Source organism: Plecotus auritus (assembly GCF_963455305.1).
Source record: "Plecotus auritus genome assembly, chromosome: 9".
In the NCBI taxonomy this organism is placed as follows: Eukaryota; Metazoa; Chordata; class Mammalia; order Chiroptera; family Vespertilionidae; genus Plecotus; species Plecotus auritus.
Window position 1 is genome coordinate 124,521,281 of NC_137783.1, and position 23,261 is coordinate 124,544,541.

At 47.2% G+C, this 23,261-nt stretch overlaps 1 protein-coding gene across 1 annotated transcript; it reads right to left on the reverse strand.

The window, feature by feature from the left end:
• Window positions 1-2,751: 2,751 nt before the first annotated feature.
• LOC308233712 (serum amyloid A-2 protein-like) lies at window positions 2,752-22,058 on the reverse strand. Its single transcript, XM_080640671.1, has 8 exons — window positions 22,029-22,058; window positions 21,523-21,617; window positions 19,603-19,741; window positions 18,353-18,425; window positions 6,160-6,194; window positions 5,631-5,725; window positions 3,480-3,618; window positions 2,752-3,054 (listed from the first exon to the last, which is right to left on the reverse strand). Exons 2-8 carry the CDS (start codon window positions 21,611-21,613, stop codon window positions 2,892-2,894), a joined length of 735 nt encoding a protein of 244 aa, XP_080496797.1. The 5' UTR covers window positions 21,614-21,617; window positions 22,029-22,058; the 3' UTR covers window positions 2,752-2,891.
• Window positions 22,059-23,261: the final 1,203 nt, after the last annotated feature.

Consider the following 23,261-nt stretch of genomic DNA (forward strand, 5'->3'; position numbering starts at 1 on the left):
GACCTAAAGGGTATTATGCTAAGTGAAGTAAGCCAGTCAAAGAAAGACAAATATCATATGGTTTTATTTATACGTGGGAGCTAATGTACAAACAAACTAACAAACGAAATAGAAACAGACTCACAGATACAGAGAACAGACTGACAGCTGTTTGAAGGGAGAGGATTGGGGACTGGGTAAAAAAGATGAAAGGATTAAGAAAAAAAAAAAAGCTCTGATAGTCAGAAAACAGTGCAGTATGGTTATTACTAGAGGGAAGGAAGGTGGGAGCAGGTAGAAGAGGGTAAAGGGGAAATAAATGGTGATGGAAGGAGACTAGACTAGGGGTGGTTGACACACAATACAATATACAGATAATCTATAATAATAAAAGCATAATATGCTAATTAGACCAGACAGCCGAACGACCTTCCGGACGTCATTTTAGACATCCTTCCAGAAGAAGCCGCAGTGGCGGGGTCCAAGACAGAGGCGGTTAGGGGTGATCAGGCAGGCAGGCGAGCAGTTAGGGGCAATCAGGCAGGCAGGCAGAGTGGTTAGGGGTGATCAGTCAGGCAGGAAGAGGCAGTTAGGGGCAGGCAGAGTGGCTGGGGCAATCAGGCAGGCAGGCGAGTGGTAAGGGGCAATGAAGCAGGCAGGTAGAGTAGTTAGTGGCGATCAGGCAGGCAGGCAGGCAGGCAGGCGAACGGTTAGGAGCCAGAGGTCCTGGATTGTGAGAAGGATGTCCGACTGCTGGTTTAGGGTGCAAGCCGGGCTAAGGGACACTCCTCCCCCAGCCGGGCTTCTAGTGTATTATAGAATTTTACACTTGAAACCTATTTAATTAACCAATATAACCCCAATAAATTCAATGAAAAGGTAGATTATGGCTTTTAAAAAGGTAGATACCACATGCAATACTGCCCTGGTGGGTTTGGCTCAGTGGATAGAGTGTTGGCCTGCAAACTGAGGGGTCCCAGGTTCGATTCCAGTCAAGGGCACATGCCCAGGTTGCAGGTTTGATCCCCAGTGGGGAACGTGCGAGAGGCAGCTGATCGGTGGTTCTCTCTCATCATTGATGTTTCTGTCTCTCTCTCTCTCTCCCTCTCCTTTCCTCTCTAAAATCAATAAAAATATATATTTTTAAAAAGCAATACTAAAATAAAATTATATATTCCTTAAATAGTGATACATGACACAAAACCAAACAAGAACCTCATAATTATTCTACATTTCAGTGGAGGGGAGGGGGCATGATGACTATAGGATATTCCCGTGTTAGTAGAAGGTCCGTGTTGCAGTAGAGAGAGCCCCAATTCTAGAGTCAGAGAGAACTGGGTTTAAACCCAGCTTCCAGAACGCCGAGACTATGTGGCCTTCCCTAAGTATATTAATTTCTGCGAGCCTCCATTTCCCTCTTCTGAAAAGGGACGGTAATTCCCAGGTACCGGGGTAGTTGAGAGGATCATAGATCATACAGCAGGTGCTCAAGTCTTGTTTACCTTCCCAGGGGCACCAGTGGACAGTCTCTGAGCACAGGTAAGACTGTTGCAGCCTGGGGGACTGAACACGCGCCAATGAATGGAAGTGACTGAGCCCTTCCTTGAATTTGTGACATGTAGACTGTAACCCTGAACTTGCTGACCCTCATATTGGCTGTGGGTTGGCTGGCAGGAACCCCAGTTGTGCCCTGGCAATCTGTTCATCTCCTCTTATAAGGACACTAATCCTATCAGACCAGGGCTCCACCCTTACAACTTCATTTAACTTTAATTACAATACAGCCACCCTAGAAGTTAGGACAGGAACATAAATTGGGGGGGGGGGGATGGGGGCAGACGGACATAATTCAGTCATAGCACTGCCCCTTCCACAGCTGGGTTCCAGGAAGTTCAGCAGCTTTCTTCCTCCTGCCCCCACCTGTACTGCATCCAAGTGCGTTGGCAGGAACCCAGCAGCATTCCCAGGGAGTTCAACTACATCCTGGGTAGTTTCTGCCAAGTTTCATGGACACCTCACGGGGAAGTTCTTGTTTGTCAGCTCTGGCTTCTGACACCCGGCAATCTTTATCAGCCTTCCGGTAGACTTTCCAATGAGATCTACATCTCAACCCTGTGGAGCACCCTTTCTCAAATTTATTCCTTCTTGCATTCTTTGCTCCTTCGCAGTTAATACTATTAGTAATTAATGGTCCTGTATTGAAATTTCTCTTCACTATCAGTTCCACAATTTGAGGTAGTTAAGGTGAAGACGCTGTGAGGAAATATTCACACATGAGAGGGCATTACATCTGCATTGAGGCTCGAAATAAGGCAAATAAAAACAGAGTGGAGGAAACCGCTTTGAGGCTTGTCTTAGGTGGCATGGGCAGAAATTTGTTAATAATTGGATTTGCAGGTGCTGCTGAGAATGGTGGCAGATGCTGGAGCAGGATCCCATGGCCCAGTCCTCCCAATGCTGTGTCCTCTACCCTCAGACAGAGACCACTGAGGGATAAAGTCAGGCGACTAAGACAAGGCCCTCAGGACTGGGATGGTGATAGACACCACTGACAGGTAGTGAGCAGAAGCAAGAATGTAACCAAGAAACGCAGAGAGAGGAGCAGGTCTGACTCAGGGAAGGGTGTCGAGCAGAGTGTCTGCACTGTACGACTCTGAGACTGTCCCCTACACCCAAACACACAGTCACGGGCTTGATCTTCCAATGGGTGTCCATCCATCACCCTCAACACCAAAGGAGTAGTCCTTATACCAAAATATCACACAAAGTTTTCAACATTCAAACTCTTGAGCATTTATTAGACAGATATTGTGTGCCCTCTGTCAGCATCTGGGGATGTAGAACTCAATGACTCGGGGTCCCTGCCCTTAGGGGGCTCACAGCCCCGTCTCCTGAGAGCAGAGAGAAGGAGCTCAGTACTTGGCAGGCAGGCCGGGAGGTCTGAAGTGATTGGGGTCTTTGCCACTCCGGCCCCATTCATTGGCTTCCTGGTCGGCCATTGAGTCTGCCAATCCATGGCCGCTGTCTCCATGCTTAACAAGGTCAGTGAGTCTCGGATAAGTCTCTCTGGCATCACTGGAATGGAGGAGGGCAGTAGGAGGTGAATCAGGGGCTGAGGAGAAACAGCCCCACCCTTCCCTTTCCAAGGGATTAATGACTCTGAGAGGAGCCTGGAAAGAGGCTAAGCACTGACCCTGCCTGGGCACAGCCCACTCAGCCCCGGGGTGACCCCCTCCCACTGGGAGAACAGCACCGGAGGAGAGAGTGGGAATCAGTCCTTGGCCCTCAGTTTCTCTTTCGGGGGACAGGCCCACAAGCCATTCTCTGGCTCTGCTGGCCCCCTAGGCCCTGCCCTGGGCAGGGATGGAGAAGGTGGAAGGAAGAACATGAGGAGGAGCCCACAGCTCCGACAGGGTCCTTCTCTAGGGCCTCCACCCTCCACATCCCCAAAGTCAGCCAAGCTCTGCTCACCCATCCTGCATCCCCAGGAGCCAGGTTACCTGATCACTTTAGCAGCCCAGGCACCGCCAGGTCCCCTTTGGGCAGCGTCATAGTTCCCCCGGGCGTGGAAGTATTTGTCTGAGTTTTTGTAATTGGCTTCTCTCATGTCAGAGTAGGCTCTCACCATGTCTTTGGTTCCTGGGAAGGACATGGCACAGAAACATCAGGTGAAATATCCATGTACTGTGACACCCCTTAGAGAAGAATCAAAGAGTGAAAATGGACTACTGACTCAGTTTCACCCTGTGGTCACAGCACCCTGGAGACCACAGGTTGAGAAAAACATTCTCCAGTCCAAACTGGCTTCCCCAGGTGACTCTAAGGAGAGACATTTAGGTGGGGGCACAGCTGTGTGCTACCTGGTGGTCTGATACCTGTCATGATATCTGTGGGCTCCAGCTCACTTAGGCCTCTGGAGCATATGTTTAAAGGAGACAGGGAGGCCACATTACAGAACAGGATTTCAATGTCAGCGCTGCCAGAGAATTCTTTGTGTTCAGGGCCTTCCTGAGGAAGGTGGGAGGTTCCCCAGCATCCCTGCATCTCTGTCCACTAGGTACAACATCCTATCCCCCTGTGACAACCAGCAGTGTTTCCCACATTGCCACATGTCCCTGGGGCACCAAGGGGCTCAGGATCAAGAACCTCTGGTATATGGAGTGAAGCTACATAGGATACTGTTCAGGAACTCGCTGAGCCTGGAGGTGACATGGAAAGCAGATTGTGAGAAAGGTCCAGGCATACAGCACTTCTGCCTGACCCTAAGAATCGGAGTCTTGCAGACAGAATGCAGAGAATCCTGACGTGAGTCCCTCTGAGTGTGAGGGGCATACATGGCATCCTGGAAACCGCCCTCATAGACTGGACTGATGCTGTGAGCAGGCAAGCGCTAGAGCAGGGGCCTGTGTCTCAGCCTTGGTGGCACCTTCTCATCGCCTGGGGAGACTGTGGAAGGCCCATGCCACATCTCAGGCCCATCACCTCAGACTCTGTGGGGGTGGGTCACAGGCCTCTGTCGTTTTTAATGTCTCCAGGTGATTCCATCAGGTAGCTGGGATTGGTGACCTCTGAGCTTTAGGAAGTGGTGCTCAGACACATCTGCCTGGCAAGAGTTGTGGCCTCCTGCACAGCTGGGTTCACACACTGCCCTGCCACCTGCTGACTGGCAGGTGGTCCATGGTCCCCTCAGTCAGCTGCTCTAAGCTTCAAAGTAGGGGAAGATGCCTGCCCACCAAGTTATTCTCCACTTAGACTGGTGACTAACTGTCCCCGGTTGACCAGAACTGTCCCTGTTTGCCTAGAACTGTCCCAGTTAGCACTGAAAGCGTCATGGAAAACTCCCCGGACCCAGGCACACCAGGAGAGTTGGTTGCCCTAAACTGCATGGAAGTGCTGAGCTGCTAGAGGAGGCTCGATGGATGTTACTAGTTCCCTTTTGGTCAGTTACAAGGCTGGAAAAGGCCTTAGCCAGTTTGGCTCAGTGGACAGAACGTCAGCCTGCAGACTGAAGGGTCCCAGGTTCAATTCCGGTTAAGGGCACATGCCTGGGTTGCAGGCTCAATCACCAATAGGGGGATGCAGGAGACAGCTGATCAATGATTCTCATCATTGATGTTTCTATCTCTCTCTCCCTCTCCCTTCCTCTCTGAAATCAATAAAAATATAAAATAAAATTTTAAAGAAAGGTTGGAAAAGCGTAGGAAACAGACTAAAGCAGGGACAGTGTACCTGACTATAGGAAGCTCCAGCAAGAGCTAAGCTGCAGGTCTCACTAAACTATCCACTTAGGAAATGGAAGGGAGGGAGAAAGCAAGAGAGAGGGCGAGGGGAGGAGGGGAAGAAAAGATGGGTAGCTTTAATCATACTTTGTGCGGTTGCTCTGAGGGAAATTGTATACCATTTGAATACCTATTTTGTCTTCTAGTCAAACCTACCTTTCAGCTGGGAATGATGATTGTTCTTTCTCTAGTAACTGATTGAATAAGTCCTGTGGTTTTTCCATGTGTTTGATTAAAAGCTCCCGAAACACCCGGCACATTCTACCACATGGGGCAACACAAACTAACACAGTAATTCCAACCCTGAAGGGCTCTCAGGTGAAATCCTAGCGGACTTGGGTTCCATCCCTCACACCCACCAAGGGACTTTACCATCATAAGCCTGGCCCATGAATTCAAAGAAGCCCTGGCTGCTGACTCCCAGGACCCAGGCACAGAACACGAGGCTGGTGAAAAGCTTCATGGTGCTGAAATGAAAGGGGAGGGTCAGAGAGACACAGGCTAGACTGGCACCCTCCTTTTGGGATTCCTATGTCAAAGACAGGCCGGCTGTGCATTCCCATTTGTTCTCATGAGACGCTGGCTGCCCATATAGGAAACACTGCAGTAGGATTTCACTCGGAGCCACAGTTCTCAATTCCGAACCCATCAACCCTGAACCCAAGACTCTAGGAGGTCACCAAGGTGGCACTGAGGGGGCAGCAAAGCAGTTAGCACCAAACCCTCCGGAGCAGCCTGTAATGAGACCAAAAGCATTATCCTGTGCCTCTCGGCCAGCACAGACCCCATACAGCACAAATGCAAAAGAGAATAATTATTTTAAAATGAATGTACAGTCTTGTTGGAAAGAGAAAACAGAGTAAGGTTTGAAGAGCAAGCCCTCCTGGGAGTGGTCCCTGACCTGGTCTCTGGTGGAGCCGAGCTGCTGGTCCCTGCCTGCTGGGGACAACTGGCTGCTATTTATTGATGCTGAGCCCTCCCTGCTGGATCCTGGGGGAGGGAAGAGAAGGTAGATTTGGCACCTGGGGAAAGTCCCTCTGGATCATTTCTCCTAAAAGGCACAAAGGACACTTACTGGACAGCAGTGGTTGTCTTCATGAACAGGTCATTTCCTCATTGTGCAACCCTGAAGAAACACGGTAGACTCGCTCTGCCCCGCAGCCATGGGTCAGGGGGTGGCTCTACTGTCAGAGTTGAAGGGGCCAAGGCAGGGCCACCTGGATGTGGAGAGGAAGGGTGAGGGGCTCCAGGATGTGGTACCCGGACTGTTGGAAGGTGTGCAGTTAAGGGCAGTCTCCTTCAGCCAGGACCTTGCTTTACTGGTCATCCCCTCAGGATGGTCCCTGCTGGGCCAGATGGCAGATGTGTCAGAAATGAAATCCCTTTGAGTTCATTCTAAAGCCCTTGAGCTTCAAAACTGACAGGCTAGCTCACCAAATCTCCCGGGGGCCCTGGAAGGTGCTTCCACCACAAAAAGGCGTGCTCAGCTGGCTCAGCCACAAGGAAGTGTATTATCTGAGCTGGCTCCCTTAATTTATTCCTGGAACTCTGTGACATGTGGTTACTAGACTTATCACATTATAAGGTATATACATGTCTAATCACTATACTCTACACCTCAAACTAATATAATAGTATAAGCCAACTATACTTTAATTTTAAAAATCTTTCATTAATAAATAAAAATAATCTGGCTTCTTAGTTGTGGGCAATCAAGTGGTGGGGCCTCTGCTTCCGCTCACCTCACCTCATAATGGGAGAGGAAGCATTTAGATGCCAGGAACTATCAGGGCCTGGGGCAGGCTGCTCCCAAATATCCCACAATGGTGTATTGATTCCTTTGAATTAAAGTTACTTGACAAGCAGCCAATGCAGAAAGGTCAACCCTGCCTTATCTCCCTGTATGCAAAAATAAATCTCGCCTGTGCAAGGTACCCTCCCTGCTCCAGGGGTCTGACAGAGACACCCTTAACACCAGAGTACAGGAGAGCCTGTATATACAAACCTTGCAACTTTTTTACTAAATTACTACCCAAGCCCTAGCAGGTTTGGCTCAGTGGAAGTTCCCCATGTCTGAACAGCCTGTGTGAAGCGGAACTTGACTTCAGGAGCACCATCATCACGCTTTGTGATTAATAATGGCTCAAAGCTGATTATTTCCTTTCAATAACTATAATGGGAGAATCTTATAGATTAAATATTACGTTTCATCACTTCTAAGACACACATGTTTTGATTATAAATTTCTGAAATTAGGACGTGTCTTACATTCACTAATGACCAGGCAATACTAATGAAATAGTTGTCATTTGCTTCAGGAAAACTTATAAATTTATTTAGGCTTTCCTTTTTGTTTATGTACACGAGAGTGATGTAAGATAAAAATCTATGTCTAAGTGGGTCCAAGAGAATTTTCTCAATAAATGTAGAATGAAAATTCTGAGTAATAAGAAACCATTGTGTCTTAATTTAATTGGCAGCAATTTTTTTCTTGGTGGCATGTAAATAATGATGCGTTTTTCAGTCCCTGGTGTCTTAGACTCAGAGAAATACAGTGTGTCTGTCCTTGTTCTCTCTCCTCTAGTTTCACAGTGTTTTGTGCTAACTTACCCCTCTGATAGTCAGCACAGTGGAAATTCCAAATATTTATTGCTTTCTCCCGAGGCTTTTCATTGCATACCATGATGACTAACACAGTACTTTATTACACTTTAGGGTCCTAATTGTTTTTTCTATGAGAGAACATGTAAAGCATTTCAAGAGAAAATAAACTTATATGATAAAATAAAATTACGTTATTTTGGTTTGTATTTTAGTAGATATTTTGATATGGATTTACATCGCTATTGTAAAGTGACTCATTACCATGTCCTCCAAATCAAAAATTGTATCAAACATGCATGCTTTCTCCGACTCCCAAATCGTCCACCCTGATCTGACAACTTCTGAGCTATACTTCTCCTACTTCATTCATTTCAACAAATATTTATTAAGTGTGTATACTACATGCGAGGTGCTATGACCGGTACTGTGCATACAGGGATAACATACAAACAGACAGACATTCCTTTTCCCTTGGGTTTCCTGCCTACGTGCCCTAAAGACGGACAAACAAATGGGCCAACGCAGTGGAGTGTGGCGAGTTCAGGGGCATCAAGTACAGCAACAGCAAGTACAAGTGGACTCCCACAGGTCTCCTGTCCTCCCTCTCAAATGGTCTCATCCCCTGACCTCACTCTCGTTATCTTTTGCCATTTCTCAGAGCAAGAGACGTTGCTTCTTGCTTTGGGGTTAACCATCCGCTGTGGGCTTAATCCTACTGCCTCCTGCATCCCCTTGAATCTGGTGTTCTTCCCCCTTCTTTATCTTTAGTGTCTCCCTCTTTATTAGCTCCTTATAACTATATTGACCTATTATGAAAGAAAACCATTCTATTAGTAACTAATAAATTAATCCAATCACTCATTCATTCACCTAATAAGCATTTATTGAGATCCCATTATATGCCGGGCACTGGCATGGTACTGGATATTTATGGGTGAACAAGACAGAAGTGGTCACTTCTCTCATTGGTTTTGTACTCCAGGGAAGAAGGTGGACCAAAAGATAATCTAAACAAAAAGCAGAAGAATAACCAAAAAATTAATAAAATAATCCCACTTATAGAAATCGTTAAGAAGGAAAGACCACACAGGATAAGCCTGCCAGGGTGATCAGAGAAGGTATCTCTTAAGAAAGAGTGATTTAGGAAAGACCCACAAGACGAGAGAGGTCCAGCCATTTCAGGAGCAAACAGAAGAGTGTCCTGGATAGAGGAAATGCCATGTGCAAGGCTCTGTGGCAAATAAGAGTTTGGTTTGCTGGTGGGATTTGAGGATTGGGAGCATGAGTGGGTGTGCCATGAGGTGATGCTGAAGGGTTTCAAGAACAGATAACACTGTGCTGTGTAGGCCAAGATAAGGACTTGGATTTTATTGTAAGGGAAATTGGAATCCACTGAAGGATTTTAAGCAAGAATTTTAAGAGATGTGATCTGATTATTACTATATGCTAGACTGAGAGGTAGGTTAACTACATGTTTTGTTTTGCTAGGAAAGGGGTCCTCAAACTACGGCCTGCGGGCCACATGTGGCCGGCCGAGGACATTTATCCATCCTGCTGGTTGCCGCTGCCTGTCCTGCCTGTCCCGGGCTGTCAGTGCGCATAAGAATTTGTTCATAGTTGTTTTTTTAAACTATAGTCCGGCCCTCCAACGGTCTGAGGGATAGTGAACTGGCCCCCTGTTTAAAAAGTTTGAGGACCCCTGTTCTAGGACATTCTAGATTAACCCCTGAGGGCTTAATCTAGAATTGACTAGTTATTAATAATGCCTCCTCTTCATTCTGGAAAGGGAATTGGTTTGGATGATATATTATATAGTTAACTAGAGTATTTGGGAAACCAAGCAAATGGGGTGAGTAGTTAGACGGCTACTGCATTAAGCCTAGTGAGAAATGATGTGGCCAGTAGCATGGATGTGCATGGGATAGTGCAGATGGTTAGAGATGAATTTTGGAAGTAGAATCACAGGACTTGCCAGTGGATTGGATATGAGGGTGAAGGGAAGGGATGCATCAAGCACATTCCCTAATTTCTGGAGTGAGCAACAGAGAGAATGGTCCTGTCATTTACTGAAGTGGAGAAGCCTACTAGGTGAAAGTTCTGGAGAGAAATGAGAGTTTACTTTGGGACATGTAAGTTTGAGATCTCTGGAAGCTGTCCAGCCAGACATGTCAAGCGGCCCGTTGGATATACAAGCATGGAGTTCAGAAAGGAGGTTCTGAAGTGGAGATATAATTTAAGAGCCATCAGTATATAGATACTATTTACATTTGTTTGAGTGTATAGAGAAATAAAAAGTGAGAGCCCTGAGCAAAGTCTGAGGACACTTAGAGTTTTGAGGAGGTGAGGTAGACCCAGCTGAGGAGTTGAGGTAGACCCAGCTAAGGAGATAAGAATGAAAGTACCCTTGGCCTGTGTTTCTCAGTGTTTAGAGATTCAGCCCAGGCACCTGGGTATCAGGTTTGATTCCTGGTCAAGGGCATGTACGTGGGTTGCAAGTCCGATCCTGGCCCCGGTCAGGGTCCGTGCGGGAGGCAACCAATAGATGTGTCTCTCTCATATTGATGTCTCTCTCTCTGCCTCTCTCTCTCTCTCTCTCTCTCTCTCTCTCTCTCTTAAACCACCCCCCTCTTCTTTTCTCTCTAAAAATCAATATCTTCGGCCCTGGCCGGTGCGACTCAGTGGTTGAGTGTTGACCCATGAACTAGGAAGTTAGGGTTCAATACCCGGTCAGGGCATATGCCTGGGTTTGGGGCTTGATACCAGTATGGGGCATGCAGGATAAAGCCGATTAATGATTCCCTCTCATCATTGATGTTTCTATCTCTCTCTCTTTCTCTCTGAAATCAATAAAAAATATATTTAAATATATACATATATCCTCAGGTAAGATTAACAAAGAAGAAAGAAAGAAAGAAAGAAAGAAAGAAAGAAAGAAAGAAAGAAAGAAAGAAAGAAAGAAAGAAAGAAAGAAAGAAAGAAAGAAAGAAAGAAAGGAAGAAAGAAAGAAAGAAAGAAAAAAGGAAGGAAGGAAGGAAGGAAGGAAGGAAGGAAGGAAGGAAGGAAGGAAGGAAGGAAGGAACTAGAAACACCAGGAGAGTGTGATATTATGAAACCAAGAGAGAGAACCTTCCAGGAAGGAGGAGAAGGCAACTGTTGAATGTTGGTCAGAGGCCTACTGATGAGAGGAGAAAATACATCAATTGTTTTTGGCGACATGGAGGTCAATGGTGACATGAGCTATTTAGCTGGAGTGGTGGGGGCAGAGGCCAGGCTGGAGTGGGTTCAAGCATGAGTCAGAAGTGAGGAACCAGAAAAGGCAGCTCTTTCAAGATGTTTGACTCTTAAGAAGAGGAAAGTGTGCAAGAGTGAAGAGTGATGTGGATTAAAGTCAGGGTTTTCGGTGCGGTAATTTGAAAAAGCAGATCTTGAGTGCCTGGATTTGGCATTGTGTACACAAGGATGAACGGGGTGTGCTGCCTGTCCTTTAACAAGTCAGGCGTCTCCCGGTGTAAGTGCTCTCTTGACTATTTACACCGAGTGCTGGAGATCCGGAAAGGAAGCAGTCTCCACAGCCCATCCATCCCCTTGGTCTTTTTTTTTTTTTTAAATAAATCTTTATTGTTCAGATTATTACAGGTGTTCCTCTTTTTTTCCCCCTAGCTCCCCTCCACCTGATTCCCCACCCCACCCCATGCCCTTACCCCCCGCCACTGTCTTCATCCATAGGTGTAAGCTTTTTGTCCAGTCTCTTCCCGCACCCCTCACACTCCCTCCCCGCTGAGAATTGTCAGTCCACTCCCTTTCTATGTCCCTGATTCTATTATATTCACCAGTCCATTCTGTTCTTCAGATTTTTTATTCACTTGATTTTTAGATTCACTTGTTGGTAGGTATGTATTTGATGTCATTTTGTTGTTCATCATTTTTATCTTTACCTTTTTCTTCTTCTTCCTCTTCTTAAAGAACACCCTTCAGCATTTCATGTAATCCTAGTTTGGTGGTGATGAACTCCTTTAGCTTTTTCTTGTCTGTGAAGCTCTTTATCTGACCTTCAACTCTGAATGATAGCTTTGCTGGGTAGAGTAATCTTGGTTGTAGGTTCTTGCTGTTCATCACTTTGAATATTTCTTGCCACTCCCTTCTGGCCTGCATAGTTTCTGCCGAGAAATCAGCTGACAGTCGTATGGGTGCTCCCTTGTAGGTAACTAACCGTTTTTCTCTTGCTGCTTTCAAGATTCTCTCTTTGTCTTTTGCCCTTGGCATTTTAATTATGATGTGTCTTGGTGTGGTCCTCTTTGGATTCCTCTTGTATGGGGTTCTGTGCCCTTCCTGAACTTGTAAGTCTATTTCTTTCACCAGGTAGGGAAAGTTTTCTGTCATTATTTCTTCTAATAGGTTTTCAATATTTTGCTCTTTCTCTTCTTCTGGCACCCCAAAAATTTGGATGTTGGTACGCTTAAAGTTGTCCCAGAGGCTCCTTACACTATCTTCATATTTTTGGATTTTTTCTTTTTGTTTTTCTGGTTGGGTGTTTTTTGTTTCCTCATATTTCAGATCTTTGGTTTGATTCTTGGGGTACGTTGATCTACAGTTTAGTTTCTGTATATTCTTTATTTCAGACAGTGTATGCTTAATATCTGACTGGTCCTTTTCCATTTTTTTGGCATTCTCATTAAGGTCCTTGAAGGTCTCACTAAGCTCCTCGGAGGTCTCATCAAGTTTCTCGGCGGTTTTTAGAAGATTCTTGAGTAACCTTATAAATGTGGTTCTGAACTCTATGTCGTCCATTAGTTTGCTTTCCTCCATTTCTCTCATTCGTGACATGTTTTTTTGTCTCCGCATTTTGCTGCTTCCTTATGTTGATGGAGTGGCTTTGTGTGGTAGGTGACCTATAGGGGCCAGTAGCTCAGCCTCCCCAATCACCTGAGGTGGACGCCTTTGGTACACCCCTTTGTGGGCTGAGTGCAAAGTCTTGGTGTAGTTAAGCCTTGATTGCTGTTGGTACACTGGGAGGAATTGACCTCCAGGCCAATTGGCTGTGAGGACCCGCTGTGTCTATAATGGAAGAACTGCTGCGCTAGAGACACACTTATGGTGCAGGACTTGTTTCAGTGGGGCTTTGGTGCTCACTGAGTCTGCCTCTTGAATGTGTCACTTATGGATGTGAGGAGTTGAAATCTGGTGTCTCACACTGACCACTAGGTACACTGGCTTCTGGATCTCCAATGGGGTGCAGGTCAGCTACTGTCTGAGGCCACCCAGCAGGAGCTACAGCAAGAACTACAGTTTTATCCTCTTTGCTTGGAGTTTGCAGGTTTTGGAGCTGTCTGACCTGGGCTGCAAGTTTGCTAGGTTAAGCTGCAATAGGGCAGGCCATTCATATGCTAAAGCCGCTGCTTGGAGCTTGGGTGGGTTCGTAGATTGTGCAGGGCAGAGTCTCAGGGCGTGACTAGGCTAGGGCGTGGCAAACAGCGATGGCTGCCAGTAAGCCGGCTCTGGGGCTCTGCGTCTCCGACCGTGTCCCCGCGTCCCGTGCCCCAGCACAATAAACAATTGTTCCTGCGCGCAGCCCTGCAAGCAAGCCTCCCTCATTTTCCGACCCCATGGCAGACAGTCCAGCTTCTCCCTGTAGGAGTTTGGGTCCCCCACGTCTCCCTAGAAACGAGTTCGGAGTAATCGGGAGCTTATCTCCCTTCGGGTTGAAAACAGCAGCGCTTTCAGTCACCCATCGCCAGCCCGATTCCCGCGTCTCCATACCTCAGCTTTTCAGCGCTTGTGCACCCCTCAATGCTGTTTGCTCTTTCCTTCTAGTTGTAGAACTTCCACTCAGCCAGCTTTCCCATGGTTCTGGGTGATAGACGTTCTGTCTTTTAGTTGTAGTTTTGAAATTGTTGTGCGAGGCAGCAGTTTAGGTGCTTACCTATGCCGCCATCTTGGTTTCTCCCATCCTCTTGGTCTTGTACAGCACATTCAAGAACTGGAGTCAGACATGCCAGCCTGCAACCTAACTCTACCCCTTTTATGGCCGAAGCAGGTATCTCTAAACCTCGGTTTCTCCAACTGAGAACTGCAAAGACTTTCTCTACAGCTTAAATAACATAAGGCATGTACAGTATAGCACTGAGATGTGGAATATGGTAAACAACAGCCAGGAAAGAGGTGGGACTTGTGCTCCACTAATAACCCAGAGAAGAACAAGGTGGGAGGACTTCCAACGTTTTTACAAGACCAGAAGATTGTAACTAGGACATAAGAAAGAGCAGTGGTGACCCAGGATGAAGCAAATCAGGCCAATATTACACTAGTGTTTGGGAATCCTTGTTTTCAGATTTGAGCCTCCAAAATTAGAAAAGACGCCTCTTTCTGGGTCTGGGTCATTTAAAAAAAAAAAGTATTTTTATTGATGTCAGAGAGGAAGGGAGAGGAAGAGAGTGGTAGAAACATCAATGATGAGAGAAAATCATTGATCAGCTGCCTCCTGCATGCCCTCTCCTGGAGATCGAGCCCACAACCTGGGCATGTGCCCTTGACCAGAATCAAACTTGGGACCCCTTCAGTCCACAGGCCAATGCTCTATCCACTGAGCCAAACCAGCTAGGGCTGGGGCATCTTTTAATTCTTATATGTAAAATGAGATGAAAATTATAAGGCGGATACCTGTCGAGGACTTCCCTGTGCCTTTGGTTCTTATCAAAAGCAATCTAAGCAACATTCAGGTGTTCCCTGCACAACTTCCATTCCTGGGAAAGGTAGGTTACTGAGGTCCGGGTAGTCCAGGTGCCTGAGCTGCCTTGGCTCACTTGGTCCTAGGAGTAGACATGATGGAGAAAGGGGGCAGTTGTCAACCCTGCACAGCCACTGGTCATGGGTGTGCTTGGGAGACTGTTTCATAGAGGAGGGCATGTGGTGTCCACAGCCTCGTTCTCCCACTTTCCTCAGGGCAGAAATGGTGGGCCAGTGATTCGATCCTGTTACAATTCTTTGACTACCTTCTAATCAATGCTGGATATGCACTCCCCATTTTTTTTAAATGTAATCTACTCATTCTCTTCTTTGATAGAATCACTGGAGAGAAAGTAAGTACAATTTGTAGACACCAAGAGGAACCAAATCCTCATAGGGACTTTCACAAGTCCTTTTGCTTTGTCACTTATGTATTCTGTCTTCTGGGAAGGGCCATGCTTAGAGCAATAGACAGTAGTGGCAGCCAGCTATTTTCACTTGTTTCTGATGTAAAATAAAGCTATCCTGTCATGGTGATATAGAATCTCCAGCCCTCAAATGGATGTCCCAAGAGACTCCATGAGTCAGTGAGTCCTGGTTTTCTGCGACAGTCTCAGTGACTATTGTCCAAGCCTAACTGTTAATAGTGACACCCCTTTTTCATTCTCAAAAATGACCTTGTTTATATAGTGAGTTAGATAGTACCCCTCCACTAATAATCGTGTGTGACCAGGCTGTTGAGAGGCCCAAGAGACCTCCATTCGCCTGATACAATTGATTTAAGTGAAAGAATAGATCACCAAGGCTATTAAGAGTCAGAAAAACAAAATGAAAACAATTTTAAAGTCCCACAAGATACCATGACCAAGAATGGCACCTGAAAACTAAATTCCAGACTCGGGTACAGTAGGAAGAATGGTGAGCAGTTCCATGAATATAAAATGAGGAAAGTAATGTTACTGCTTCACAGGGTTGTGGTCAGGATGAAATAATTAATGCTGAAAGGAATTTGGATCTGTTCTGGGCACAAGTAATGTTACTACAAATTTTAGTTCTTGTGATTTAATCAAGAAAATTCATCATTTATTCTTTGCAGAAGACAGAAAGAGTAATTATGTGTTATTACAGTAACACATTATTAATACATTAATAAGTAAGATTACCAATCAGAATGACAGATTCAAAGATCAAGGTTTCATTTTATAGGACATAAAAATGTTTTATTTTACATGACATACCCCCAACATTAATGAGTACTATGTCCACCAAAGTACAAGTACACCAACATTACTGTAGACTTACCCATAACAGTCTGAATTTAAAAAGCCTAACTATCCAACCACATAGAAGGGGCTAATAAAGCATGGTATACTTATACAATGGAATATGATGCACCGATGAGCAAGAGCAAACTATTGATATAAGCAAAAATGGATGAATGAATGTAATAGATATAATGCTGAGTGGAAGACAGCCAGATACAAAAGAGAACATTCTATTTTATTTCTTTTATTTGAAGATCAAAAGCAGGCAAAACTAATCTATAGTGATGGAGGTCAGAAGAGGTCTTGCTTTTGGTGGGGGACCTTAAATGGCAGAGGGCATGAGGCATCCTCTGGTGTGCTGGAAATATAATACATCCTAATCTTATGGTGGTAACATGGGCTTTTAGACATACAAAAGTTCACTGAGCATGTAAGTTATATTTCAATGAAAACAAGTTTAAAAATAAGATTAGTGGGCCCTAGCTGGTTTGACTCAGTAGGTGGAGCATCGGCCTTTGGACTGAAGGGTTCTGGGTTCAATTCTGGCCAAGAGAACATACCTCGGTTGCAGGCTCAATCCCCTGTCCTGGTAAGGGTGGGTGCGGGAGGCAGCCGATCGATGTGTCTCTCTCACACTGATGTTTCTCTCTCTTTGTCTCTCCCCCTCCCTTCTACTCTCTCTAAAAATCAATGGAGAAAATATCTTCGGGTGAGGATAAGATTAGTGGGAAAATAGATGCTGAAAACAGTTTAAGTCAAGAAGAGCTGCCAGTGCCTAAATTGCTCAATCAATAAATACTTACTGAGTCCTGCTATGACTCACCTGTCAAGGATTTCTTTAAACTAACTCATTTGGAAAAAAGAAAGATGATGATGGATAGTTTTAATTTTTCTTTATGTGCTTTGTTCTATGGAGAATTTCCTAATAATTTCATATACTTAGTATTTGATGATTCTGTCGAATAGTCTCTCTCTGTCAGGACATAATGTCTGTTCTTTCTTTGATGCCTGCTTTACATTCATTCCATGTTTTCCTGATAGATGGGGCATTTTCTCCAAGTGCCTCACACTAGGTGGAGCAAAACCTGAGACAGCTATTCTCATTGGTATTATGCATAACATAATCTGAGGCGATTGTTGAAAGTGCTGATTCCTAGCTCTACTCCTCCTCCGAGATTCTGGCTCAGTAGCTACATGAGGAGGCTCAGGAATGCACCATTTCTATAAGCTCTCCCAGCAAATTGAAGTGTGGGTGGGCCATACAACAAATTCTGACATACACTGATCCGAGGGAGGAGAAGATAGCCTTTACTGTGTGCAGAAATACTTAGCCACTGCCCCACAACCCTTTTTCGAAACTAGTACACAGAGAATATCATAAAGAGCAACAACACATGAAGTTCAAAGTGCAGAAAAATTGACTTTGTCCAATTTTGATGGAAAATTGATAAAATATTCAATTGCCAAATTAATAAGATCAACTTCAGTTCTGCATGTAAGGAGCTTGGAGGTCACCACTGCATCTAACAACAAGTAAAAAGCTGAACAGAATGAAAAATCAAATCTTCTTGGATTCATAGGAGAGGCGAGGACACAGGGCAAACCACTGCGCCTGTAATTGGAGACAGATGGATACAGGGATCTAGGCTCACTGGAATTCGGTGGGTGAAACTGCTGGGGGAACCTGAACTAGAATTGGTGAATTGCTGGAGGCTCAGTAGGGGTAACTCTGAGAGTTAAAACCTCTAGGGGGACTCAGTTATAGGGGGTTCTCTACAATATTGTGAGATTTACCTTCAGGAGCTCAACCAGGTTCTCACAAAAAAATATCTTAGAAAAAACTCCTCTGTTTTCGAGCAGGGAGTGCACTCTGTTCTTAACCAGGCCTGCCCTCAGGGGAATCTGTACCATGTGTCTAACTGACCTGGGGAAGGGAAATAACCAACTCCAGCCCACTCTAGTTATCCTGTTCCGCTCCAGGGGGATAAAAAAAAACCCTGAGAAGTACTAGTGAAGAGTTCCACACTGGTGACCTCATGTAACCTTAATTACTTCCTTAATCCAAATACAGCCACAGTGGAAGTTACGACTTCAACATATACATTTGGGGGAAGGGGGGCATAGAGGAGGCACAGCCATCATTCAATTCAGAGCACTGGCCCTTTCACAGCTAGCTTCCAGGGAGTTCAGAGGCTCTCTACCCGCTGCCCCCATGTGGTCTGTGAGTGCACCTGCAACCCTGGGCATTTTCCTGCCACTTTTCATAGGAGTTCTTGCTTATCAGCTCTGACTTCTGACACCCAGCAATCATTATCAGCCTGCCCATGTGCTACAGACATTCCAGCCTTGTGTATTCTTTAACCCCTTAGCAGCTGAATCACATTATCAGTTAATAATCCTCTTATGAAAATTTCCCTCTTCAAATGACCACCTGGTTTCTGTCTCCTAACTGGACCCTGACAGATGAGAGGTGTCTTCTCTGTCCTGCTCTCTCTTCACTACCAATTCCGCCATTTTGAACTGGTTAATATGCAGAAGCTGGGAGGAAATATTCACAAGTGAGGCGGCATTATATCTGCATTTAGGCTTGAAATGAGGCAATAAAAACACACTGGAGGAAAACTGCTATGGAGGTATTTCTTTGATGGCAAGGACAGAAATTGATTAACAATTGGATTTGCTCAGAAATGAACAGAATATAAAGGTGGCAGTTGTAGAACAGGATCCCATGGTCTAATCCTCCCATGCCTGTGTCTCACGCCCCCAGACAGAGACCACTGAGTGACTTAATTTTAAGGAGATTAACACCCTGGGGGCAGAGACAGTGACTGGACAAAATTGACAGGTAGTTCGGAGGCCTGGACATGAAAAGGCCTGAAACAGCACAAAGCAGAGGGGAGAGGGTCTGATTCGGGGAGAGTGGGTGCAGGGTGTGAGCCCTGTAAGACTTGAGATTCTGTTCCCCTACACCCAGATACACAGGCACAGGTGTGATCTTCCCATGGCTGTCCACCCATCACCCCAAGGTATCAATGACCAGTCCTTACAACGAAGGCCGAGGCACCGATTTCAACATTCAAACGCTAGAGCATTTATTACACAGATATGTGTGCCCTCTGTCAGCATCTGAGGATGTGGAACTCAATGATTCGGGGTCCCTGCCCTTAAGGGGCTCACAGTCCCGTCTCCTGAGAGCAGAGTGAAGGAGCTCAGTACTTGTCAGGCAGGCCGGGAGGTCTGAAGCGATTGGGGTTTTTCCCCAATCCGTGGCCGCTGTCTCCATGCGGAATACGGTCAGTGCGTCTGTGAATAGTATCCTTGAAATCACTGGAATGGAGGAGGGCAGGTTGAGGTGAACCAGGGGCTGAGGAGAAACAGCCCCACCCTCCCCTTTCCAGCGGATAAATGACTCTGAGAGGAGCCTGGAAAGAGGCTAAGCACTGACCCTGCCTGGGCACAGCCCACTCAGCCCCGGGGTGACCCCCTCCCACTGGGAGAACAGCACCAGAGGGGAGAGTGGGAATCAGTCCTTGGCCCTCAGTTTCTCTTTTGGGGGACAGGTCCACAAGCCATTCTCTGGCTCTGCTGGCCCCCCAGGCCCTGTGCTGGGCAGGGATGGAGAAGGTGGAAGGAATAACATGAGGAGGAGCCCACAGCTCCGACAGGGTCCTTCTCTAGGGCCTACACCCTCCACATCCCCAATGTCAGCCAAGCTCTGCTCACCCATCCTGCATCCCCAGGAGCCAGGTTACCTGATCACTTTAGCAACCCAGGCACCGCCAGGTCCCCTGTGGGTAGCGTCATACATCCCCCGGGCGTGGAAGTATTTTTCTGAGTTTTTGTAATTGGCTTCTCTCATGTCAGAGTAGGCACTCCAAATGTCTTTAATCCCTGGGAAGGACATGGCACAGAGACATCAGGTGAAATATCCATGTACTGTGACACCCCTTAGAGAAGAATCAAAGAGTGAAAATGGACTACTGACTCAGTTTCACCCTGTGGTCACAGCACCCTGGAGACCACAGGTTGTGAAGAACATTCTACAGGCCGAGTTGGCTTCCCCGGGTGACTCTAAGGAGAGACATTTAGGTGGGGGCACAGCTGTGTTGTACCTGGTGGTCTGATGCCTGTCATGATATCTGTGGGCTCCAGTTCACTTAGGCCTCTGGGGCATATGTTTAAAGGAGTCAGGGAGGCCACATTACAGAACAGGATTTCAATGTCAGCGCTGCTGAAATTTGGGGCCAGAGTTTTTTGTGTTCAGGGCCTTCCCGAGGAAGGTGGGAGGTTCCCCAGCATCCCCCCATCTCTGCCCACTAGGTTCAGCAGCCTATCCCCCTGTGACAACCAGCAGTGTTTCCCACATTGCCACATGTCCCTGGGGCACCAAGGGGCTCAGGATCAAGAACCTCTGGTATATGGAGCGAATCAACATAGGATATTGTTCAGGGGAGTCGGTGAGCCTGGTGGTGACATGGAAAGCAGATTGTGAGAAAGGCACAGGCGTACAGCACTTCTGCCTGATCCTAAGAATCGGAGTCTTGCAGACAGAATGCAGAGAATCCTGACGTGAGTCCCTCTGAGTGTGAGGGGCATACATGGCATCCTGGAAACCGCCCTCATAGACTGGACTGATGCTGTGAGCAGGCAAGCGCTAGAGCAGGGGCCTGTATCTCAGCCTTGTTTGCACCTTCTCATCGCCTGGGGATACTGTGGAAGGCCCATGCCACATCTCAGGCCCATCACCTCAGACTCTGTGGGGGTGGGTCACAGGCCTCTGTCGTTTTTAATGTCTCCAGGTGATTCCATCAGGTAGCTGGGATTGGTGACCTCTGAGCTTTAGGAAGTGGTGCTCAGACACATCTGCCTGGCAAGAGCTGTGGCCTCCTGCACAGCTGGGTTCACACTCTGCCCTGCCACCTGCTGACTGGCAGGTGGTCCCTGATCCCCTCAGTCAGCTGCTCTAAGCTTCAAAGTAGGGGAAGATGCCTGCCCACCAAGTTATTCTCCACTTAGACTGGTGACTAACTGTCCCCGGTTGACCAGAACTGTCCCTGTTTGCCTAGAACTGTCCCAGTTAGCACTGAAAGCGTCATGGAAAACTCCCCGGACCCAGGCACACCAGGAGAGTTGGTCGCCCTAAATTGCATGGAAGTGCTGAGTTCGTAGAGGAGGCTCAATGGATGTTCTCTTTGGTCAGTTAAAAAAGCTGGAAAAGGGTGGGAAACAGACTAAAACAGGGACATTGTCACCAACTACTGGAAGCCCCAGCAAGACCTAAGCTGCTGGTCTCACTATACTACCTAGTTAGGAAAAGGAAGGAAGGGAGAAAGCAAGTGAAAGGGAGGGGGAGGAGGGGAAGAAAAGATGGGTAGCTTTAATCACACTTTGTGCAGTTTGGTCTGAGGGAAATAGTATACCATGTCAAGTCTTATTCTGTGCATTCTAGTCAAACTTACTTTCAGCTGATTGTTCTTTCTCTGTTAACTGATTGAAGTAAGACCTATGGTTTTTCCATCTGTTTGATGAAAAGCTCCCGAAACAGCCGGCACATTCCACCACATCGGGCAACACAAGCTAACACAGTAGCTCCAACACTGAAGGCACTCAGGGTGAATCCTAGTGGTCATGTGTTCCGCGCCCCCATCCCTGCCCCGCCCAAAGGACTTTACCATCATAAGCCTGGCCCATGAATTCAAACCAGCTCTGGCTGCTGACTCCCAGGACCAAGGAGCAGAACACGAGGCCTGTGAAAAGCTTCATGGTGCTGAAATGAGAGAGGAGGGTCAGGGAGACACAGGCAGGACTGGCACCCTCCTTTTGGCTGTGCATTTCCATTTGTTCTCTTGAGACGCTGGCTGCCCATCTAGGAAACACTGCAGTAGGACCTCACTCAGAGCCACGGTCCTCAATTCTGAACCCAACAACCCTGAACCCAAGGCTGTCTAGGAGGTCACCAAGGTGGCACTGAGGGAGCAGCAAAGCAGTTAGCACCAAACCCTCCGGAGCAGCCTGTAATGAGACCAAAAGCATTACCCTGTGCCCCTCGGCCAGCACAGACCTCATACAGCACAAATGCAAAAGAGAATAATTATTTTAAAATGAATGTACAGTCTTGTTGGAAAGAGAAAACAGAGTAAGGTTTGAAGAGCAAGCCCTCCTGGGAGTGGTCCCTGACCTGGTCTCTGGTGGAGCCGAGCTGCTGGTCCCTGCCTGCTGGGGACAGCTGGCTGCTATTTATTGATGCTGAGCCCTCCCTGCTGGATCCTGGGGGGTGTGGAGCGGCGGGAGAGAAGCCAGATTTGGCACCTGGGGAAAGTCCCCCTGAATCATTTCTCCTAAAAAGGTACAAAGGACACTTACTGGACAGCAGTGGTTGTCTTCATGATCAGGTCATTTCCCCGTTGTGCAACCCTGAAGAAACACTGTAGACTTGCTCTGCCCCGCAGCCATGGGTCAGGGGGTGGCTTTGCTGTCAGAGTTGAAGGGGCCAAGGCAGGGCCACCTGGATGTGGAGAGGAAGGGTGAGGGGCTCCAGGATGCGGCAACCAGGCTGTGGGAAGGTGTGCAGTTAAGGGCAGTCTCCTCCAGCCAGGACCTTGCTTTACTGGTCATCCCCTCAGGATGGTCCCTGCTGGGCCAGATGGCAGATGTGTCAGAAATGAAATCTCCTTTGGGTTCATTCTAAAGCCCTTGAGCTTCAAAACTGACAGGCTAGCTCACCAGATCTCCTGGGGGCTCTGTAAGGTGCCTCCATCACTCTGACTGTATATGCTCAGCTCTCAGCTCCAGGGCACAGAAAGGCCTGCTCAGCTGGCTCAGCCACAAGGAAGAGTATTATCCGAGCTGGCTCCTGACTGGGGGCAGTGGGTGGCGGTCCTCTGCTTTCCCTCACCCAATCCTGGAGACCCCTCACAGTGGGAGTGAGAGTGCTGTATGATAAATTTGCCGCCCACCTGGGAAGTGCCAGGCTCCCAGTCAGGGGAAAGGAGGGGGTGAGCTCTTTGTGCGCAGCATTACCCTATGGGACCCTGTCTGCCCCTGGTCATTATGAGTCTGAATTGTCAGCAGGTCAGCACAGCTCCTCAGGGGCTGCTGGGGGAGCCAGGGGGTAGAGAGGGGTCAGTGCTAGAGCCCAGCAGGGGTGAGGCCAGGATAGGAACTGAGGCTGGTGAACATGTGAGCGCCTGCTGGTTCCTTCTTCCCCAACCCATCTTCACACCCCGAGGGTCAGGCGTTTACAATACCAAGAAGACATCTTGCAAAGGGGCAGGGCTAGGGAGGTGGTAAAGGAGACCAAATGGCCTAGAAACAGCCTACAAGTGTCTTCATCCTGGATACTGGTGGTATCTGCTCTCTGCCATGGTGGCCACTCACCATGGACCCCTCACCAGATACTACATCCCAACAC

Coding starts and splice junctions, on each gene's coding strand:
- LOC308233712 (XM_080640671.1), bottom strand. CDS start 21,613: ATGAAGCTTTTCACAGGCCTCGTGTTCTGCTCCTTGGTCCTGGGAGTC. Junction 19,742..21,522: donor CATGGGCCAGGCTTATGATG/GTAAAGTCCTTT, acceptor TGTCCTTCCCAG/GGATTAAAGACATTTGGAGT. Junction 6,195..18,352: donor AGTTCAAAATGGCGGAATTG/GTAGTGAAGAGA, acceptor TGTCCCCAGCAG/GCAGGGACCAGCAGCTCGGC.